The sequence below is a fragment of the Anomaloglossus baeobatrachus genome, chromosome 5 (genome assembly GCF_048569485.1).
Source record: "Anomaloglossus baeobatrachus isolate aAnoBae1 chromosome 5, aAnoBae1.hap1, whole genome shotgun sequence".
In the NCBI taxonomy this organism is placed as follows: Eukaryota; Metazoa; Chordata; class Amphibia; order Anura; family Aromobatidae; genus Anomaloglossus; species Anomaloglossus baeobatrachus.
This window is the reverse complement of record NC_134357.1, coordinates 356,356,029-356,378,552: the sequence shown is the minus strand read 5'-3', so window position 1 is coordinate 356,378,552 and position 22,524 is coordinate 356,356,029. Positions and strand designations below refer to the sequence as shown.

Genomic DNA, 22,524 nt, shown 5'->3' with positions numbered 1-22,524 from the left:
ATTGGTAGTTGGACCGAGAGGCACTGTCTGGGTATGGTGTCTCCGGGTTCCGGTAAATTGCAGGCACGGGGTTCTGCAAAGTTTGGAGGTATTAATCCGTGGGGTGATTAATACCTCATCTCTGGGTCGGAGTGTTGCGGCCAGGGATATTGGCGTAGGAATTGGTTTCTGGATCAGGCCTACATAAGGTTTTCATGTTTTGTTTATTATGTGTGTTTGGGGTCGCCCGTTGGACGGCGCCCCCTTGTGTTAGTATGTTAATAATAGGTAATAAAGGCTGCTGTGGCCAATTTGTTTAACCAAGTCGCATGCAGTCGGTGTGTTATTTTTAGGTTAAGTTGGGTATACTAACCATCACAACCGGAGAGTCCTTCCTCAGTGGTCATGACTAATCTAACTTGTTATGCTGCTGCGATTTAATTGTTTGGCCCATTCACACAGGGCAAAATTTTTCAAGCCTTTGTACATTATGCACTGGCACAACCACTGTTGAGGCTACACTGTCTATAACAATTGGTCAGGCAGTGTCTATTTGTGTTCTTTATTGATGCTGCGCTCCTTGGTGTGTTACACATGGCCCCCTGCGGAATCAGAATTTTTTTTAACTCCTCGGCATGTTATGCACTGTTGCAGATCCTCCCAATTTTTTTTTTTAAAAAAAAGCAGTTGGGATTACCTTCTGATGATTTTTTTGAAATCCTCGGTGTTAGCTAGTGGAATAAAGCCTGAGTTTCAGGCCGCGGCCACCGCTGGATCCAGCGGTGGCCGCGGGTAACCTAAGTGACAGCTCAGCTGATCGCGCTACTCACCTCATTTGCTGCGTGGAGCTTACAGGAGTGTGGCGCCCCTGACCTGGTCAGGCACCACAGAGTATTGCACCCATGCGGGAGCAATGCTTCCAGGTAATCTCCAAAGGCCAGGATGAGGTGCACACACAAACATATAGTGATCAGGCCTCCCACATCACCAGAGGGGACCCTTGGGTAGCCAGAAGGGGTTAACTTTCAATTCCCAGCTAGGGGTGTGTTCAGGGGCTGGTTGCTAGGAAGCAGGGCAGAGAGAGAGAGAGAGAGGAAGTGAGAGGGTCGAGAGGAAGAAGTTGAAGTGTATGGAGGGGGGAGCAGAGAAGCTCCCGTGCAGACAGGTCCTGAGGAGTGCTGTAGCTGAAAGCGGAGGAGAACGGAGTACTGTGGGTCGGCCTGAAGAGCATCCAGAGAAAGAGGGGTGGCTGAGTACGGAGATCCCAGTATCCGAGCACACAAGGGGAACTAGGTCCCCAGAACAGGCAGCAGATCATCCAGAGCTGCTTAACCTACAGGTTGGGGGGGTACTTCATGCCCTCACCACGACTACACAGAGCTTGAGCCAAGCAGCACACCAGGCCCATAAGGGGACAGGGCCAGAAGCCATCCCACCAAGGCCACGCTGCCGGCAGACGAGCCAGAGAGAGGGGAGCAGGGTGGTAACAGCTTCCCTGGAGGGGTCCTACTACGCTTCAAGCAAAGGATCCTCCTAAAACAGAAAGAGTGCAAGGAAGGCGAGTGGACAGCTACCCTCAGAACGGCCTCCTGGAATTCCTGGTTCCACCTGGTTATCACAGTGTCGCCCGGGCATCTCACCGTGACCTCCAAACAGTGAGTAAACACGTTAAAAGACTTCTTGGACTGTGTTTGAGTCATTCTGCGACTTGTGGTACTACAAACCCACACCGGGCCCTGGGGCTTGCCTCACTCTCAGGAGGCTACTATATCCGACTGCACCCACCATCAGCCCCAGGCGTCCCCTAACCTGCAGTGGCGGTCCCCACTGACCGCAATACTGAGAGTGGCGTCACGATCAAAACTGAAGATTCCTTACCTGTGACCAGCACCAGCTACGTGGAGTCCCTGAAGGTATGCACCGATACAACACCTGTGGGGCTTCACATCTTCTGGCGCTGTGAACAGGATAAGGACTAGACCTGTTCAGACAGGTGACCGTGTGCCTCAGAGGTCCGACCGCAAAAATTGAACCGCCGCCATATTGCCATCTTCAAAAGCGCGCGCTGCAGCCCGCGCGAGGGAGAAGAGCACCGCCCACGAAGAGGTGTGGCCGCCCCAGAATCCCCACAATTCAGAGAGCGTTCTGACCCAGGAAGTGGAAAGGGAGCGCGCGGATTTTCTGAAGAAAAATGGACGCTGCAGGAGGTAATGCCCCTGGTCAGGGCGACGCAGCCCAAGCGATGCCAGCCCCTGTCGCGCTGGACGCCGCAGCGCCTGGTGCCGGTGCCGCGGTCGCAGCTGCGCCGGCCGAGGTCGCCCCCATAATGCCAGTGTCCTTGTTGTATGCCCCAGGGGCGCAATGGCTGCCTCAATACGCCGGTAAAATAGACACGCTGACCGGGTTTAAGAAAAAGATCAACACCCTGCTAGACATGCACGCGATGACTGGTAAACAGAGGGCCGCTGTGGTGCTGGGACAATTGACTGGAGCAGCAGAATTGGAAGCTGAGTCCTGGGCCAATGATGACCGGAGCTCTGTTGAGACCATCTTTGCCAAACTAGCAGCTGCTTTTGAACACCGCACGGAGGGAGAGCTGAGAACGGACTTCTATCACTGCCGTCAGAAGCCCCAAGATAGTATAAGAGACTATGCCCTCAGGCTGCAGGCTGCACTACGGGCTCTCAAGCTGGTGGACCCTGTCAGTGATCAGGAAGGAAACCGGATGATGAAGGAACAATTCTTGCGGGGCCTGCGCTCTCCTGAGGATGGGAAGCAGATGAAGCTGTGGTCCCTGGAACACCCTGACGTGGACTTTGCCATTCTGAAAGACCGGGCAGTGAAAGCACTCCAACCCCCTGTGGACACAGACCCTGCCAGTTCCACGGCTGCAGGAGCAGAATCCTCCACGCAGGCCCTGATGACTGCAAAAGGACTCAACGCGCCAGCAGAGACCATAAGTACGCTATCCTCCCAAGTGCAGCAGCTCACTAAGGACGTCGCACAAATCCTGAAAGCAATGCAGTTGCCCTCAGAGACCAAAGTCCCTCATCAGATCCTGCTAGCCGACAACCCAGAGGACGTCCCTTGGATGCGGAGGAGAAGGGGTCCCCCAACTCGAGGCAGGAGCAGTGATCGCTATGACTCAGCTGGACAACCCATCTGTCGTCGTTGCCAGAAGGCAGGTCACTATGCAAGGGCCTGTCCTTTAAACGAGTCAAACCTGGGGCCGAGGGCCAGTCCTCAGGATTAAGAAGATCAGGCCCAAGTCGCTGCTGTGATCAGTACGTGGGTGGACGTCCTGTCCTGTCCATCGTCTTGGACGGGATCCCTACCCCGGCATTATTGGACACCGGCTCTCAGGTCACCACGATCCCGCATGTCCTGTATCGGAGGTTTTGGTCGGACGGCGATCTCCGACCACCGGACCCCTCCCTCACCATCTATGCTGCCAACGGACAACCTATAGACCAGATCGGGGTCAAAGAGGTAACCATAAAGGTGGGAAGGCAGGAAATGAAGGGACAAGGACTGATTGTTGTGGACACTGATGTTAGGGAAAGGAACCCGCAAATGATTTTAGGCACTAATGTCATAGAAAATTGCCTAGGGGAAGTGTTGTTGTTGCTTCACCAGATTGTTGAAGGTGCTGACGGCAGGTCGCAAAGAGCCTTGCAAAAGGAGATCCGAATCATTCTGAGGAAGCAACAGGTAAAACAGACTGGCGGTGAGATTGGTAGTGTACGGGTGATGGATGCTAACCCCATTGTGATACCCCCACGGAGTGAAATGATGATGTGGTGTAGAGCAGCGGTAGGTCTCAGAGGACAAGATTACCAGGCTGTACTAGAGCCCACTCATTCAGACCACTGGCCCACGATTCTGACAGCCAGGGGGGTAGTTGATGTACACAAGGGACGAGTGCCTGTACGAGTGTTGAACTGTGGGGAGGAGGAAGCCAGACTCCCAAGGTACGCTACCATAGCCAAACTGTTTACATGCTCAGATGACGCCATAACACCTGTAGGTCCCCTGACACAAGCTGACTCAAAAGAGGGCGAGACCTCCCAAAAGCAGTTAGAGGACTGGTGCCAGAAACTACACGTGGGGACTGACTCTACACCCGACTACCAGAAACATGGGGTTTACAGGGTCGTGCAGGAATACGAGCAGGTCTTTAGTAAGAACCCACTAGACTTTGGTAGGATCAAAGGGGTGCAACATCACATACCCACAGGCAGTCATCCTCCCATTAAGGAAAGACATAGGCCTATTCCACCAGCCCATTACCAGCGCACAAAGGACATGCTGAAGGACATGAAGGAGGCAGGAGTCATAAGGGACAGTTGCAGCCCCTGGGCAGCTCCCCTAGTCCTGGTGAGGAAGAAGGATGGCACGATGAGGATGTGTGTGGATTACAGACGGATAAATCAGATAACACACAAGGATGCCTACCCTTTGCCAAGGATAGAGGAATCCCTCGCTGCCTTAAAAACCTCCAACTACTTTTCTACCCTAGATCTTACTAGTGGCTACTGGCAAGTATCTGTAGCAGAGGAAGATCGGGAGAATACGGCCTTCACCACCCCAATGGGCCTCTGTGAGTTCAACAGCATGCCATTTGGACTCTGCAATGCCCCCGGGACCTTCCAGAGGCTTATGGAATGCTGCCTAGGGCACCTCAACTTTGAAACCGTCCTGCTCTACCTGGATGATGTCATCGTGTACTCCAAGACCTACGAGGACCACCTGAAACACCTGGCTGAAGTCTTTGAAGCGCTATCCCGATATGGAATGAAGCTGAAACCATCCAAGTGCCATTTACTGAAGCCAAAGGTCCAGTACCTAGGTCATGTGGTCAGTGCAGAAGGAGTAGCACCGGACCCAGAGAAGGTCACAGTCATCCAGGAATGGCCCACACCTACTACCGTCCGGGAGGTACGTCAGTTCCTTGGCTTGGTAGGCTACTACAGAAGGTTCATCAAGGGCTACACGAAAATGGCAGCGCCTTTGCAAGAGCTCCTGGTAGGCCACCCAAAGAAGAGAGGAAAGATCTCCGGCCCGCCATTTCACTGGGGAGAAGCAGAAGAACACTCCTTCAGACAAATGAAAGGGGCCTTGACGGGTGAAGAGATCCTAGCCTACCCTGACTACGGTCTGCCATTCGTACTGTACACAGATGCCAGTAATGTGGGACTGGGAGCAGTGCTTTCACAGGTGCAGGGAGGCAAAGAGCGTGTGATTGCTTACGCCAGCAGGAAGCTCAGGCCTACTGAAAGAAACCCGGAGAATTATAGCTCATTCAAGCTAGAGTTCCTGGCCATGGTATGGGCTATCACAGAGCGGTTCAAGCACTACCTGGCAGCCACCAAATTCACTGTCTTCACGGACAACAACCCCCTGACCCACTTGGATACTGCTAAATTGGGTGCCATGGAGCAGCGTTGGGTAGCCCGACTGGCGAATTATGACTTTACTGTCAAGTATCGAGCTGGCCGCAAGAACGGCAACGCAGATGCTCTGTCCAGGATGCCTCACCTAGCAGACGAGGGTGAAGATGTAGATGATCTTGAAGAGATTGAGCTGCCAGCGTTCCATCGCCATGGAGCAAAACAGTGTCGGCAGTCGCGTGCCAACCGCCAAGAGGTGACCCTGAACCCACTACCTCATTACAACTGGAAGGAGACCCAGGAAAATGATCCAGCGGTAGGCTTGGTAAAGAAACTGATCAGCCAGCCTGGCGCCAGCCTTGACAAAGGAGCCCCACCTGAGGCACAGTACCTATGGAAGGAGAGGGGTCGATTATTCATCTATCAAGACAAACTTTACAGGAGCATCATTGACCCGAGGACGCATGAGAAGGTGTGGCAAGTGATTGTACCACAGAAGGATACGAGGATGGTGCTAGAAGCCTATCACAATGGTGCAGGCCATTTTGGTTGGAAGAAACTGGAGGCCCTACTTAAAGTAAGATTCTACTGGGTGGGCATGAGATCTGCCCTAGAGAAGTGGTGTCGAAACTGCGGGCCTTGCAATCTTAGAAGAAAAGACCAGCACCGCCAGAGAGCACCACTCCAGCCCATCCAAACTAAACGGCCCCTGGAGATCGTGGCCCTGGACCATGTAAAGTTGGCACCCAGCAGACAAGGCTACAACTACGCTCTCACTATGGTTGACCACTACTCCAGATTCCTGGTGGTAGTACCAGTCAAGGACTTGACAGGTCAAACCGCAGCCAAAGCTTTCCAGACACACTTCTGTCGACCACATGGCTATCCAGATCAAGTGCTCACTGACCAAGGACCAGCCTTTGAAGCTGAAGTGTTTAAGGAGTTTTGTAACCTATACGGCTGCCAGAAGATCCGTACTACGCCTTACCATCCTCAGACCAATGGCATGTGTGAGAAGATGAACCACATCATTCTCGACCTTCTGAAGACGCTCCCACTAGAAGAACGAAGTCAGTGGCCAGAAAAACTGCCCGATCTAGTGGACATGTATAACAACATCCCTGTGAGTTCCACGAACTGCACACCGGCATACCTGATGAGGGCCAGACCAGGGAGGTTGCCAGTAGATCTGGAAATGGGAGTTGAAACCCCTGAAGACCATCTACAAGGTGCTGATTGGGATTCCAACCGCCAAGCCCAATACAAGAAAGTACAAGAGTGTGTGGAGCGAAGCCTGACTCAGCAGCGTGAGAAACAAGAAAAGGCCTACAATCGAAAAGCACCTGCTGTTCCTTTGATGCCAGGAGATATAGTTCTCAAGGGAAAGAGAAGGCGTCATAAACTTGACAATCACTGGGAAGAAGAACCCTATACTGTGTTACCATCAACGCTTAGCAATGAAAAGACATGCCTTATCAGCAAAGATGGAGGAAAAACAACAGCTGTCGTTTCTAGAGATCGCCTAAAGAAATGTCCTGAACAACTAAGAATCCCTGAAGAAATTCCCAACCCTTTGCCAGTTCAGGAACCAAAAGAAAGGATGATCCATACTGCGCTTGGAGATTTTCCAGCAAGTTGGCCTCAATACAATGGAGCAGTTGTTATTCCAGTCATTACATTCACTCAATCTAGAGAAGTAGGAGACCTAGAAGCACCTGTTCAGAACCTAGAAGTGCCAAATGTAGCTGAAGCAGAAAACAACGCATTGGTATCAGTACCCAGTACACCCAGAATTCACATTGAGACACATACATCGGGTGGGAGGACACAACCTCAGACAGATGACAGTATAGTACTGCGTAGATCAACCCGCAGCAACTTTGGTCAGCTCCCATTACGCTATAGACAAAGTACAGTTTAGTTCAAAGTGACTGTATGAAATGTAATGTTTAACCTGGTTATAGTTAAGCAACGTTTAAGCGAAATGTGCCCACAAGGACTATTGTGAGACCTTCTTAAAATGTTAGACCACTGGTTATGAACTGGCTTTAACCACAAACTTTTGCATTGTAAAAAGTTGCCTTCTTGGTACCAACCCCAGAGTCTGCCTGTTGAGGGGCATGGCTCTGCACCAACAAGGGGGCACGCCTGTTTATGGGGCCTGCCCTCCAACACTCGGAAGCGGGTACGCCTGTTTATGGGGCCTACCTTACACCACTCCCCTCAGGAGAGGAAGATTGGAGGAAAGGTCTGGGGAATGTGATGGCCCAGACCTGGTCACCAAAAGGACCGGTGACCTACCTCCTGGAGGTTTCTGGGTGGGTTCGGACATGTGGGTGGTTGGTGGTGGAATGGTACCTGGCATGTTTAAATGTAAATAATTGCCCCTGCGTGGGAAAAGTTTGTATTTACCTTTTTTCTCTTGTCTTTGCAGCCCGAGGACGTGCTGATGATAACTAAGGGGGAATGTGGCGCCCCTGACCTGGTCAGGCACCACAGAGTATTGCACCCATGCGGGAGCAATGCTTCCAGGTAATCTCCAAAGGCCAGGATGAGGTGCACACACAAACATATAGTGATCAGGCCTCCCACATCACCAGAGGGGACCCTTGGGTAGCCAGAAGGGGTTAACTTTCAATTCCCAGCTAGGGGTGTGTTCAGGGGCTGGTTGCTAGGAAGCAGGGCAGAGAGAGAGAGAGAGAGGAAGTGAGAGGGTCGAGAGGAAGAAGTTGAAGTGTATGGAGGGGGGAGCAGAGAAGCTCCCGTGCAGACAGGTCCTGAGGAGTGCTGTAGCTGAAAGCGGAGGAGAACGGAGTACTGTGGGTCGGCCTGAAGAGCATCCAGAGAAAGAGGGGTGGCTGAGTACGGAGATCCCAGTATCCGAGCACACAAGGGGAACTAGGTCCCCAGAACAGGCAGCAGATCATCCAGAGCTGCTTAACCTACAGGTTGGGGGGGTACTTCATGCCCTCACCACGACTACACAGAGCTTGAGCCAAGCAGCACACCAGGCCCATAAGGGGACAGGGCCAGAAGCCATCCCACCAAGGCCACGCTGCCGGCAGACGAGCCAGAGAGAGGGGAGCAGGGTGGTAACAGCTTCCCTGGAGGGGTCCTACTATGCTTCAAGCAAAGGATCCTCCTAAAACAGAAAGAGTGCAAGGAAGGCGAGTGGACAGCTACCCTCAGAACGGCCTCCTGGAATTCCTGGTTCCACCTGGTTATCACAGTGTCGCCCGGGCATCTCACCGTGACCTCCAAACAGTGAGTAAACACGTTAAAAGACTTCTTGGACTGTGTTTGAGTCATTCTGCGACTTGTGGTACTACAAACCCACACCGGGCCCTGGGGCTTGCCTCACTCTCAGGAGGCTACTATAACCGACTGCACCCACCATCAGCCCCAGGCGTCCCCTAACCTGCAGTGGCGGTCCCCACTGACCGCAATACTGAGAGTGGCGTCACGATCAAAACTGAAGATTCCCTACCTGTGACCAGCACCAGCTACGTGGAGTCCCTGAAGGTATGCACCGATACAACACCTGTGGGGCTTCACAGGAGCGGCGGTGTATTCTGCTGCTCCTGTCACCTTCATGCAGCAGAGCTGGATGCGACGCTGGAGGTCCGTGGATTACGCCAGACATGGAGGGCTTTGTTTGGGTTAATAAATTGGTGACGAGGGAATTTGTTAGTGTTTTTTATTTCTAATAAAGGATTTTTCGGGTGTGTCTGTTTTTTAACTGTAACCTACAGATTAATCATGGAAGGTATCTCGGGGAGACGCCTGACATAATTAATCTAGGATTTAGTGGCAGCTATGGGCTGCCATTAACTCCTTATTACCCCGATTGCCAACGCACCAGGGCCAATCGGGAAGAGCCAGGTAGAGTCCCAGAACAGTCGCATCTAATGGATGCGGCCATTCTGGGCGGCTGCTGGCTGATATTGTTAGGCTGGGGGGCTCCCCATAACGTGGAGCTCCCCAGCCTGAGAATACCAGCATTCAGCTGTGTGACTTTACCCTGGCTGGTATTAAAATGGGGGGGGACAGCACGTCTGTTTTTTTTAATTATTTATTTATTTTTTTAACTGCACAGTATAGTCCCGCCCCCCGGCGGCTGTGATTGGTTGCAGTGAGACAGCTGTCAATCAGTGTGGGGGCATGTCTAACTGCAACCAATCATAGGCGCCGTGGGCGGGGAAAGCAGGGAATACGAGATTGTTTAATGAGCGGCCGGCTTTTTCAAAAGAGGAAAAGCCGCCGGAGTTTAGTGAACAGCCGTGCAGCACCGCGCCAGTGATTGGGGATCGGTAAGTATGAGAGAGGGGGGAGACTGACCGACAGACAACGAGAAAGGGACAGACAAGACAGAGAGAGACCGACAGACCGACAGAGAGACCGACCGATGGACTGAGGGAGATTGACTGACATAGACAGGAAAAGAAAGAATGACCGACATCGCTAGAAAAAAGCACAAAACGTACACGGAGCATACAGAGATCCATCCGTGTCACGTATTGTGCGCACATAACCATTGACTTTCATGGTGTCCGCGTGTGTGTGTGCCGTGCAGAACGGAAACACATACAGATCACGGACACACGGACATTATGAAATACTGCACGTGTGCCTTCAAACATAGATTAACATTGGTGCATGTTTGGCTGTGTCTCCGGTACATACGGAAACGGACCAAACACGCACGTGTTTCACGGACATGTGAAGGGGGCCTCAGAGCGAAACAACTGCCACTTCCACGGTGCTGCATGCTTCCCAAACTGCGGTCTAGGAAGCAGGCGATGATGCCTCCTGCTCTCAACCTGCTTTTGGCCAGATGCAATCATTATCAATGACATCAGCCTCGATGTCCCAGTGTGGCATTTATTTGTCCATAAAACAGACTTTAATGTATAATGTGAATTATTATTATTATTATTATTTATTTATAGAGCACCATTAATTCCATGGTGCTGTACATGAGAAGGGGGTTACATACAAAATACGTATACAAGTTACAGTAGACAGACTAGTACAGAGGGAAGAGGGCCCTACCCTTGCGGGCTTACATTCTATAGATAAATTTGAATAGAGGGCCACTGGAGCCGGTGGTGTTGGTGGAGGAGGGCAAGGCCAACACCCAAATGGACACATTGGCAATAGCAGTGTAAAGTGTTATGAAGTACGCATTCCAACTTTCACACTAATGATATAGGGGACGCAGAAAACTATAAATGACTGCCATCCCTCCCCAATGTATGTTACAGGGCCCACCTGAGGGTCTTAAAATGTCTGAGATTTGAGAGATTTACTGGAGAGACAATTTGAGATTTGAGGACAGCCAGTGGCCCTTTCTACATTTGAATAGAGGTCAACTGGAGCCGGTGGTTGCTGGTGGAGGAGGGCAAGGCCAACATCCCAACGGGCATATTGTAGCTAACCTTTTAAAGTGCTGTCAAATATGTCCCAAAAAAGGAGGTGCAAGACAGACACCAAAATAACGTTTAAGTTAGAGCCCTTTCTAATCGAAAAAGGGAGAAAAATGTAAAAAACAAAACGTATGAACATATGCAAAAGTAATTTGTTTTTTTTAGGTCGGAGCTTGATTTTATGTTTTATTAAAGTGATTAGGAACTACAAACTGTTTCTTATCAATTTCCCCTCTTTTACTTTGGTTTGAGAGCTGTTCTGGCGACTACGTAAAAGCCGCGTGCTGCTCTGAGCACGTTATTCAAAGACACCAGAAATGCAGTCAGGCACCTTCTATAGTCTGTGCCCATACTGTTTCAGCCTTTTCCCATCCATTTCAGCCTTTTCCTCAGTCACCACAGCTCGACGTTAGTTCCAACGTGAAATTATTCGGGTTTCCCACAGACTTACATTGCGCATCGAATATTCACAAATAGTCGAATAGTGGCGGCCTATTCGTCGGATATTCGCGAAGTCAAATGTTTTGGTATTCGATCATCCCTAGTGATTACCCCTAATTTTTTGAAATGTGGAGACTCCAAGTTGGGTGTTGCCTGTAGTGGCAGGAGTCTCAGAACACCAGGCCTACACCTGGCACTCATTCAAATGTTACTGATCAATGTTTAAGCTAGAAATGCTTGACCAAGTCCTCTCCCAGGCCCTGTCCCATGCATCCATGCTGCACCATTATACTACTTGTACTCTGGAGCAAATGATGCCACTTTAGCTTTAGTGGTGTCTGCCCCTAATTTTTTGAAATTTGGAGACTTCAAGTTGGGTCTCCATGTTGTGTGTTGCCTGTAGTGGCAGGGGTCTTAGAGCACAGCAAGCCTACACTGGTCACTCATCGACTCACATCTTAAATGTAACTTAATCTCAAACCTGTAAATGCTGGCCCAGACCCTGTCTCATGCATGGCCCAGGCCTGACTACTTTGCCATTATACTATTTGTAGTGTGGGGCAAGCAATTGATGCCACTTTCCTGGTGTCTGTCCCTAATTTGGGGAAATTGAGATTAGGACTCATTGTTGGGTCTCCTTGTATGTTGCCTGTAGCAGTAGGGCTCCCAGACTGGCAGCCATGCACCTACCTTCACTCCTTTACCTTTGTTACTATTCTTAACCCCTTAATGACCATGGGCCATAGTGATACATCCTACACCACCTTAGTGTAATCACTGGTGGCTTCTGCGGGCAGCCGGTGGCGACTCCTGCACGTCAGCTGATTTGAACAGCTGACATGTGTGCCTTACAGGCACGGGTGGATCCACAATCAGCAATTAACAATTAAACCCTTAAATCGCGCTGCCAAAATGTGACAGAGTGATTTAAATCCCCGCCACAGTAAATTTTCACTTACCCGGCCCCATTGGCGACGCAGTGACATGTTCATTGTGAGATGATGGTTGCCATGGTAGCACAGGGTCATGTGATGACTCCTGTAACTGTTATGACTCACTTCCTGTTTCACCCGGCTGAGCACTGCCAGTAACAAGAGGTGAGTATTTCTGGTGATCACAGCTGTGTAACTGTGATCAACAAAAATGAAAGAGTGATCAGACTGCTGATCCTTATAGTCCCCTGGGGGGACTAGTAAAATAAAAAAAGTAAAAAACTGTTTTAAAAAATAAAAAAAAATAAAAAAAATAAAAGTTTAAATCACCCTCCATTCGCCCCGTTGAAGATTAGAGTTAAAAAAAATATATATGCACACATTTGGTACTGCTGCATTCAGAAATGCCCAATCTATCAAAATATAAAATCAATTAATCTGATTAGTAAACAGTGTAGTGGCAAAACAATTCCAAAACACCAAAAATTACATTTTTTGGTCACCACACATTTTGCACAAAATGCAATAACTGGCGATCAAAACATAGCATGTGCGCAATGGTACCATTAAAACCATCAGCTTGAGATGCAATAACTAAGCTGCCACTGAGCCATAGATGCCAAAAAATGAGAACGCTATGGGTCACGGAAAATGGCGCAAAAAGGGCACCACTTCTTTTTTACAAACTTCTGAATTTTTTTAATCCCTTAGATAAAAATAAAGCTATACATATTTGGTTTCTATGAACTCGTACCAATCTGAGGCATCACACTGACACATCAGCTTTACCATATACTGAACACGGTGAATAAAATATCCCAAAAATAATCATTCAATTGCACTTTTTTTGCATTTTTCTCGCACTTGGAATTTTTTTGCTGTTGTCAAGTACACTATATAGTAAAACTCATGGTTTCATTTAAAAGAACAACTTATCCCTCAAAAAATAAGCCCTCATATGGCAAGATTAATGGAAAATAAAAAAGTTACGACTCTCGGAAAAAGGGGAGAAAAAAACAAAAACCGAAAATTGGCCGGGAGTGAAGAGATTAAGGGGTACTTTGCACGTTGCGACATCGCTACTGCGATAGTGTCGGGGTCAAATCGAAAGTGACGCACATCCAGCGCTGGTAACGACGTCACAACGTGTAAAGCCTAGGAGAGAAGATGAACGAGCGTGAAACAGTCAAAAATCGGTGATCTGTGTCACATCGTTCATTTCCATAATTTCGCTGCAGCGACAGGTATGATGTTGTTCTTCGTACCTGCGGCAGCACACATCGCTGTGTATGAAGCCGCAGAAGCGAGGAACATCTCCTTACCTGCGTCCCGCCTGCAATGAGGAAGGAAGGAGGTGGGCGGGATGTTTACGTCCCGCTCATCTCCGCCCCTCTGCTTCTATTGGCCGCCTGCTGTGTGACGTCGCTGTGACGCCGCACGACCCGCCCCCTTAGGAAGGAGGCAGGTCGCCGCCAGATCGACGTCACAGGGCAGGTAAGTGCGTGTGAAGCTGCCGTAGCGATAATGTTCGCTATGGCAGCGATCACAAGAGATCGCATCTGCCCACGGGGGCGGGGACTATCGTGCTCGGCATCGCTACAATCGGCTAAAGATGTCGCAGCATGCAAAGTACCCCTAAATGTGTCTAGTGTGACGCCCTGGACTAGCCAGGTAGTCACAAACACAACATCACACACACACCCTCCCCTGGATAGTCAACAACAGTCAAACAAAATCCTTGTTGCCGTCCTCCAAGCTTGATGTCCACACCAGGTGGGGCGGAGCCAGGCAGTTGGCTCCACCCACCGAGGAGTTCACAGGCCTGGAGGTGGGAAAAAGCAGTTAGTTCAGTTTTGGAGTGGAGAAGTGAAGGAGAGAAACTGTGAGTGTCTGGGTCAGAGCCCAGGCACTGTCAGCAAGGTCGGCAGACAGTGGTGGCCATCTGCAGGAGGTGGTGCAAGTCAGCAGAACCGTAGGACCGGGGACGGGCGGTGGCCCGCCGGTACCGAGGCGGGGAGCAGATCTGTATCAAGCACAAAGGCAGGGCCATCAGACCCCGACCAGGCTAGGAGCCGCCGACAATGGTCAAATCCGATAGTGACCAGGACCCCAGGGGTTCCCTCACACCCAGGACCCGATAGAAGGCAACTGTCCACACAGTGAGGATAAAAAGCCACCGCCATAGGCTAGAGATCCAAGGGCCAGTGCCTGCAGGCGAAATGGGCTCCTTCGGTACATACACGCCGGGGAGCGGACTACCAGTGGGAAACCATCGGAGTCAATACATTCTACAATGGTGCAGGGAAAGACAGCTACCATCAACCTGTCTGGGGAGAGCAAAGACACTGCAGTTGGCTGCGGGACCCGTCCATCCAGCCGTTTGGTTTACCAGAGACTCTGTGAATCTATGCCTGAGTGAGTACAACAGTGCCATCCGGCACCGCGCCGTGCTGCCCCGCAACCCTGCACCCTGGCCTTCCTGCCTCCCCGTACCACCACCGGGCCCCAGGATCACCAACCCCTACCCACGGAGGGGGAACCAACATCCTAGCTGCTCCCTGCCATCGCTCCCGGGATCCCCGTCACCAGCAGCGGTAGTGTCCATTATCACCACGACCCGTGGGTGGCGTCATGAACTATCTCCCCAAACAAACCATCCCTTTTCACTCGTGGGCGAGGAGCGCTGCTCAAGTTCCCGGATCTGGCCCACCCTCGAGCCACCGAGCAGCAGCCCTGGACCCAAGCGTAGCGAGCGCGGCCCCTCCGCCCGCGACACTAGCAATAAGACTCTATTAAGTTAATGTAGCGCCCAGGGAAGGGGGTACTCGGTCCCAAGCGGTAACAAATGGGAATGTCACACTGGTGGCCGTTGCCCGGTCTGGGCCCCTGAGGGGTATTTACAGGGGAGATAAGAGTTTTTGTCATGTGACGCCACCTGCGGGTTGCGGTTAGGGATGGAGAACCACCGCTGCTTAACATAGGTACTCCCTGGGCTGGTACTAGTGGCAGCTGTGATGGTAGGCCCTCCACAGGTAGGGCTGTGCCTGGGAGATGTAGTGGGCAATAACCTCCATCCAGGTTGTCTTTAACAGTCTCTAATCACTGTGGACCCAGGGGGTGCTGGTTCAGGTCCCAGGAGGTCTAATGCCAATGTAGTGACCCAGGTTGCTCTGTCCCCGGCACTCTCTGTAGATTGAGTCCTCGTAGCGTGGAGCGTTTGGGGACCCCGACTGTCCCTTGTGGGGTACAGTCTCCTTCTCCATACGACGGGCAGTGTGGACCCTGCGGGGAGGTAAGTGTAGTGTCCGAACCCCGATCTTAGTATACTGCTGATGCCCCCGGATTATTTGGTTCGGTGAAGTCCGTGAAGGTGTCCTCACCGGACAGGTATTTGCCAAACAGCCATAAACTTGCACTTGACCTAGGACCCTGTTCCCCGTGCGTGCTCCGGTCCCAGCGGTATCTCGGTATCTGTCCTGGCGACCACTCTCCTGTGCCCCTGGGGTCATCGTTACACGGACCCAGCTCAGGCATGTCCGCACACCTCTCCTGTGTGCTGCTCGACTCTCTACTCACTACAGACTGACTGACCCCTCCCACCAGGCTTGCTATACCCAGGGACTCGTTCCCATGGTGACCATCCCTTTACATGGTTAAGCCTCTATGTGGAGAGGAAAACTAGGATTTAGATTGTGTTTTAGTGGAAAAGGTAATGGTACTCCAAGTCCCAGGGGTTAGGTCCTTCATCCCTAAGAGGATGCAGTTCCCTGTAGTGCCCTAAGGGTCTCAGGTGCGCTACACTAATATTGATGCCAATGGAGTGTGGTTAAGCAGAAAAGCAGTTTGAGCTGTTACATGAGGTATGAGGGCTTCCAGCACAGCAGGCCTACACCAGTCACTCACCCACCCACCTCTTAATTTTAACTTAATTTGAAACCTGTAAATGCTGGCCCAGACTCTGTCTCATGCATGGTCCAGACCTTACTGCTGTGCCATTATACTGTTTGCAGTGTGGGGCAATTGATGGCACTTTCCTGGTGTCTGCCCCAAAATGTGGGGAAATGGGGATGGGGACACTTAGTTGGTTCTCCTTGTTATGTGCTGCTGTAGGACTCCTAGACTGGTAGGCATGTACATATCGTTCACTCATCTACCTCTCTTACTCTCTTTAAATGTGTCTAGCATAAACAGTCTATGAAGCTAATGTTGGTGCCACCTGAGTGCTGAGTGTGGCTGAGCAGAAAACCAGTTTGAGCAGTTGCATGAGGTATGAGAGCTCCCAGCACAGCAGGCCTACATTGGTCCCTCACCTAACTACCTCTTAATTTTAACTTAGTTTGAATCCTGTAAATGCTGAACCAGACTGTGACTCATGCATGGCCCAGGTCTGACTACTGCACCAATACTATTTGTAGTCTGGGGAAAGTGATGCCACTTTAGTGGTGTCTGGCCCTAATTTGGGGAAAAGGAGTTGAGGTCTCCTTGTTGTGTGGTGCCTGTAGCAGTAGAACTCCCAGACTAGCAGCCATGCGCCTACCTTTCACTATTCTACCTCTCTTACTATCCTTACATTTGTCTAGCAATAACAGTCTATGAAGCTACCATTGGTACCACCTGAGTGTGGATGAGCAGAAAAGCAGTTTGAGCTGTTGAATGAGATATGAGGGCTCCTTGCCCACCAGGCCTACACCTGACACTCATCCACCTCAATATTTCTTATGTTAATAGTCTAGGAAGCTAATGGCTGGGCTTTGAGCTGTTTTTTGCAGCTTCTGGGCCCCCTGAAGGTATTGTCTATGCCTTTGGTTTTGCCTCCCATTTAATTCAATAGGGTTCAGATTTGTTCATCAAACTGTCGAACACCTGGAAAGGCAGAGAACAGACCTGAACCAAACCTTGAAAGGTTCACTCATCTCTAAACCACACCTCCACAAGCCACACTATCAATTTCCACATACCTCACTCCACCATCCACACTACCAACCTCCAGCCCTCACTCCATCAGCCACATCTCCAACCTCCACCGTTTTCACAGACCACATCTCTAACCTCCACCCTTCACTCCAGCATCCACTACTCCACCCCATCAGCATCCATATACCTCACTCCACCATTCTCACCACCAATCTCCACATTTTGCTCCACGGTCCACACCTTCAACCTTTGTTCCACCGTCCACACTTCCAACCATCGCCCCTTGCTCCACCATTTACACCCCCACCCTTCACTCCACCATCCACACCTTCATTGTCCACACTGCCAACCTTAACTCCTTACTCCAACATGCACACTTCAAACCTCTACCCTTTACTCCAGCATCCACACCTCCATCAGCCACAACACCAATCTCCACATACCTCACTCCACCATCCACACCACCAACCTCCTCCCCTAACTACATCAGCCACACCTCCATTCTCCACATTTTGCTCCACAGTTCTCACTACCAGCCTCCACCTCTTGCTTCACCGACCACACCTCCATTGTTTACCCTTCATTCCACCATCCACACCTTCACATTGCACATCTCTAACTTCCACTACTTGTTACAATGTTCACACTTCCATCCCTTGCTCCACCATCCACATGTCATACTTCCACTCTTTACTCCAGCATCCACACCTCCACACCACCAGCCTCCACATCATGCTCCACCATCCACACCTCCATCCTTTACCCATGCTCCACTGTCCACACAGTCATCCTCTGCCTCACACTTCACCTTTCACACCTCTAATCTCCAAACCTCTTTCCACTATGCTCACCTTCACCCTTCACTCACCTCCACCATCCATACCTCCAACCTCCATTATCTCATTTCATCATCCACATCACCAACCTCCACCCTTCACTCACTGTCCATGATCCAACTGCTACATGTTGCGCTACCGTCCACACTGCCTACCTCCACTCCTCGCTTCATCATCCACACCGAGAACTTTCACATACCTCATTCCACTATCCACACCACCAAACTCCTCACCCTGCTCACAAATCAAAACACCTGAAACCTCCACACAACCAATCTCCACCCCTCAATCACCATCCACACCTCCAAACTCCACACCTCACTCAACTTTTCACACACATTGCTCCCCCATCCACACAGTCAACCTCCATACCTAAATACCTCCAACAAAAATATGCCCAACCTCCACACCTGACTACACAATCCACACCTCCAACTGCAACACTTTGCTCAATTGAACATACTTCTAACCTCCATATTCTTCACTACAGTGTCCACACCTCCTATCTCCACACATTTTTTTCCTGCCTTCCAGACCTCCAAGTTCTACATACCTTGCTCCACCGTATGCACCTCTAACCTCCACCAACCGTCCATAACTTGCTCCAACCTCTGCTTACATATGTGTACATGTGTACATGTGTCTTTATGTACTTTTTTTCTTATTCGCAGTGCGCAGAGGTTTGGGAACAAATGATGTATCCGGGCATCTAAATTTCTATCCAAATGGTGGAAGAAACCAGCCGGGGTGTGACGAGAGCCCCGAGCTCAACATCCTATCTGTCCTCAGTAATATACAGCTTATTACATAAGGCATTGGTTTTGGGTGATCAGCAAATTTGGGAGGTGACATGGCTGTGGGTGGTTCTTGGGTTGTTTATGTTTTTCTTTAGCTTTGGGTGATCTTTAGTGATCATTCACTTTGGGTGATGTGTGCAAACAAAAGAAACAGGTGTGAAGACCAAGGTGCAAGCTTGTGACAAATGTTTATATAAAGGTGAAGAATATTTGTCTGCATGCAGGGGTGTAACGACCGCTGTCGCAGAGGTCACCATCACAACTTGGTCCGGCAGGGTTAGGGGCCTGGTGCCCGCCCTGCAGAGAGGCAACCACCTCCTCTCAGTGAGAGAGGATCTGCGCTGTTCAGTGTTTAGTGGCGGACCACGCGGTCACTATGGAGCCGGTGAGTCAGGGGCGCCCGGTGTAAGCGACAGCACCAGGCCCCCTTCGCCCGTCAACGCACACAGCAATGATGAAGGATGGAGGGCTCCGCTCCATCCCTCTTCATTCTCGCCCTGTGCCTGCGCTCAATGTCTCAGTGCAGAAGAACGTTGTGACGTCACTACCATGTGTCAGTGTATGTTGGGGGGAACCCATGTCCAAAGCTTGCACCGGGTACCATCAAACTCTAGTTACGCCACTGTCTGCATGCAGAAAACCACAGAACATCCATCATATTCTGGGTGTGCTGCTATCTCGCCTCACACCAATCAACTGAAGCTGAAGTTTACATAGATAACACAGCAAAGATAAAATTCATGTTATGTCATAAATGCATTTTAGAACTGGGAACTTCACCTAAGAATCATTTTGGGTGGTCACCGATTTAGGGGTGTGAATAGTTTTGAATAGTCCTTGGTCTTTTAAAGTCCTAGTTTTGCATGGTCCTTGGTTTTGATTGGTCCTTGATGTTGAGTGGTCTGTGCTCTTGGGTAGTTATTGGCTTTTGGATGTTCCTTGGTCTTGGATGATGATTTGTTTTTGGATGGTCTTTGGTAATGGGGGGTCAGTGCTCTTAGATGTTCATTGGTGTCAATGGTTCTTAGTCTTTAATAGTCACCGGCTTCTTTTGTCTTCTGTCCCCCAGAGGTCATATACATTGATTCCTGTAGTCATTCACGAAGCCTGCTGATGTATAGAGAAAGCATTCACAATCCTGCTGCCTTCCTGGCGTACCGTGCATCTTCTTATAAGGAATTTAAAAATGTAAGTCACTGATAGTAAATATCAGGGAGTTCTGTATCCCCAAGATGCAGGATACAACATTCTCCTTATCTCAGATGATGCTTTCAAGGAAGTAACATAAGGTATCTGACAAATATTTACTTGTTTTGGAAAATTGGTGTCGGGGAGTCATAGACTTCACATAACAGCAGAATAGTGACTGCAGCTCTGGTGGTGACTGGAGAATAAGACATGATGTAACTACAGAATAATGACTGCAGCTCTGGTGGTGACTGGAGGTTAAAACATTATGTAACAGCAGAATAATGACCACGGCATTGGATATGACTGGAGGATAAGAAATGCTGTAACAACAAAATAGTGACTGCAGCTCTGGAGTTGACTGGAAGTTAAAACCTAATGTAACAGCAGATTAGTGACTGCAGCTCTGGAGTTTTTTAACTGCATGAGAGGACACATACAAGCTAGGGACCCCAACGTAGAGAAATACTTTGGCGTAGTGTTGGGGCTCTATTGCATTGATCAATTCAGTAGCTAAATTTCTCTTGATTCATATGGTCATGGCAGTAATGCAGATTCCATTTTTCACATATTCACTCTTGCATATAGCTATTGAATTTTTCATGTCAGTATTCACACAGCAGTTTCTGCTATTCCATGTATTCCCCTTACATAGTCACTGGTGTGCATACCTTATCTCCCCATAGTGATGTTTTTTAGGTTTTTGCACCCAGTTCAGACTTAGAATGGTGTTCCAAACGTTATTTCTTATTTGTTAGTAGTTTTTCGTTTGTGAACCCTCCCCATACACACCTATTGCCAATCCACATCGTATATATAGCCTGGGTCTCAGCTTCCCATACACGGTAAGTTTTTTAACTGCATGAGAGGACACATACAAGCTAGGGACCCCAACGTAGAGAAATACTTTGGCGTAGTGTTGGGGCTCTATTGCATTGATCAATTCAGTAGCTAAATTTCTCTTTATTCATATATTCATGGCAGTAATGCAGATTCCATTTTTCACATTTCATTCTCACATATAGCTATTGAATTTTTCATGTCAGTATTCACACAGCAGTTTCTGCTATTACATGTATTCCCCTTGCATAGTCACTGGTGTGCATACCTTATCTCCATATAGTGATTTTTTTTTAGGTTTTTGCACCCAGTTCAGACATAGAATGGAGTTCCAAACGTTATTCCTTATTTGCAGCTCTGGATGTGACTGGTGTATAAAATATGATGTTATATAACCAAATTCTAACTCTAGCTCTGGATGTTACTAGACTATAAAATATGATGTTACAGCAGATTAGTGACTTCAGCTCTGAATGTGATTTAAGGATGAGACATGATCTAACAGCAGAATAGTGATTGCAGATCTGGAGGTGACTGGAGAATAATATACATCTTTTCCTAGCAGGGAGCTAGATTCCAACGTAATGGAAAATGTGTCAAGATGGGATATCACTTGAATTTGTCCACATCAATGACTGGGAAATTCTACTTGAATACTGGAGGAGAGTCGTCATTGACAGGTAATTAAGACAGCATAGGTTTATTCCTGGGTCGACAGGTCAAGGGCTGTGTTCATTCTGCACCACTCTATATTTCAGGGATGAGCCCCTCTTAGCTCCTGATGCTGGGGTCTGAAGTTTGCGCCCTTTATCCTCTATTATTTTGCTGTTTCCTCTGTTTTCTTATCTCGTTTTCTTTATATCTCAGCTGACGGTGAGTGAATACTTTCCTCTGGAGGTGAGTGGCACCCCTGGAGGCCGGAGGTTGGAGTACAGCATCATATCTGGATTATGTAGATGAAGGTTTTGTCTGATGATCATGTAAAATAAAAACTGTGGCCAGTGTCACCAGATCCTGTGTGTTGTTTATTATAAGGAAGGTCATGTATTGGGCATGTCACCAGTGGTCAGCAGCAGTAGTGGAGGGGCAGGGGAGGTAGTGACGGGACCTGAGTGGACAATCAAATACAACATATCAGTGACTAATAAGAGTGACTGCGCCTATCCTGCGACAGCTCAGAAGTCTCCTGCTAATATACAATGTGCAGGTAATGGACAATCAAAGGAAAAAACACCACAAAACAAAGTGAAAACAATGACACAGGTTTTGGAAACATGACAGTGCAAGACGTGATAAGACTTAACATGTGGATTGAAACCTTGTCCTCACAATCTGTTTTTACACAGACAATGTCTTGCAGCTGGATAAATAATAAAACATTTCTATCGTTCTGATGCATCTGCCATTAAAAAAAAAAAGAAAAAATCTCTTAGAAAAAAAATTTCTTATATAAATGCCGCACTTCTGCAAATCTATGTGTTTCCATGTCAACAGACTGCAAACATCTTCATCTTGACTGAGGATAAGGCCGGAGTCACACTTGCTAGTGACTCGCCTGAATCTCACATCGGCATCACCCGCCACAGCCGCACACTCTCCGGACAGGTGCGTCTCAGCTGCATAGAGATATATGCAGCCGACCTGCTCCTGTCAGGAGAGTGTGTGGCCATGCCGGGTGATGCCGATGTGAGACTCGCGCAAGTCATTTGCAAGTGGGACACCGACCTAAATCTGTTATCATGGAGACACACCGCTATGTACAGCGCTAAATACACAAAGCT

At 49.3% G+C, this 22,524-nt stretch overlaps 1 protein-coding gene across 1 annotated transcript in view; it reads left to right on the top strand.

The window, feature by feature from the left end:
- LOC142310107 (pancreatic lipase-related protein 2-like) overlaps positions 1 to 21,700 on the top strand; it is a 100,661-nt gene extending 78,961 nt beyond the window's left edge. The window contains exons 7-10 of the mRNA XM_075347580.1: positions 18,590 to 18,706; positions 19,785 to 19,903; positions 21,309 to 21,423; positions 21,611 to 21,700. Of these exons, the coding sequence (XP_075203695.1) occupies positions 18,590 to 18,706; positions 19,785 to 19,903; positions 21,309 to 21,423; positions 21,611 to 21,624 (365 nt within the window). The 3' untranslated portion in view covers positions 21,625 to 21,700. The remainder of the gene's footprint in view (positions 1 to 18,589; positions 18,707 to 19,784; positions 19,904 to 21,308; positions 21,424 to 21,610) is intronic.
- Positions 21,701 to 22,524: the final 824 nt, after the last annotated feature.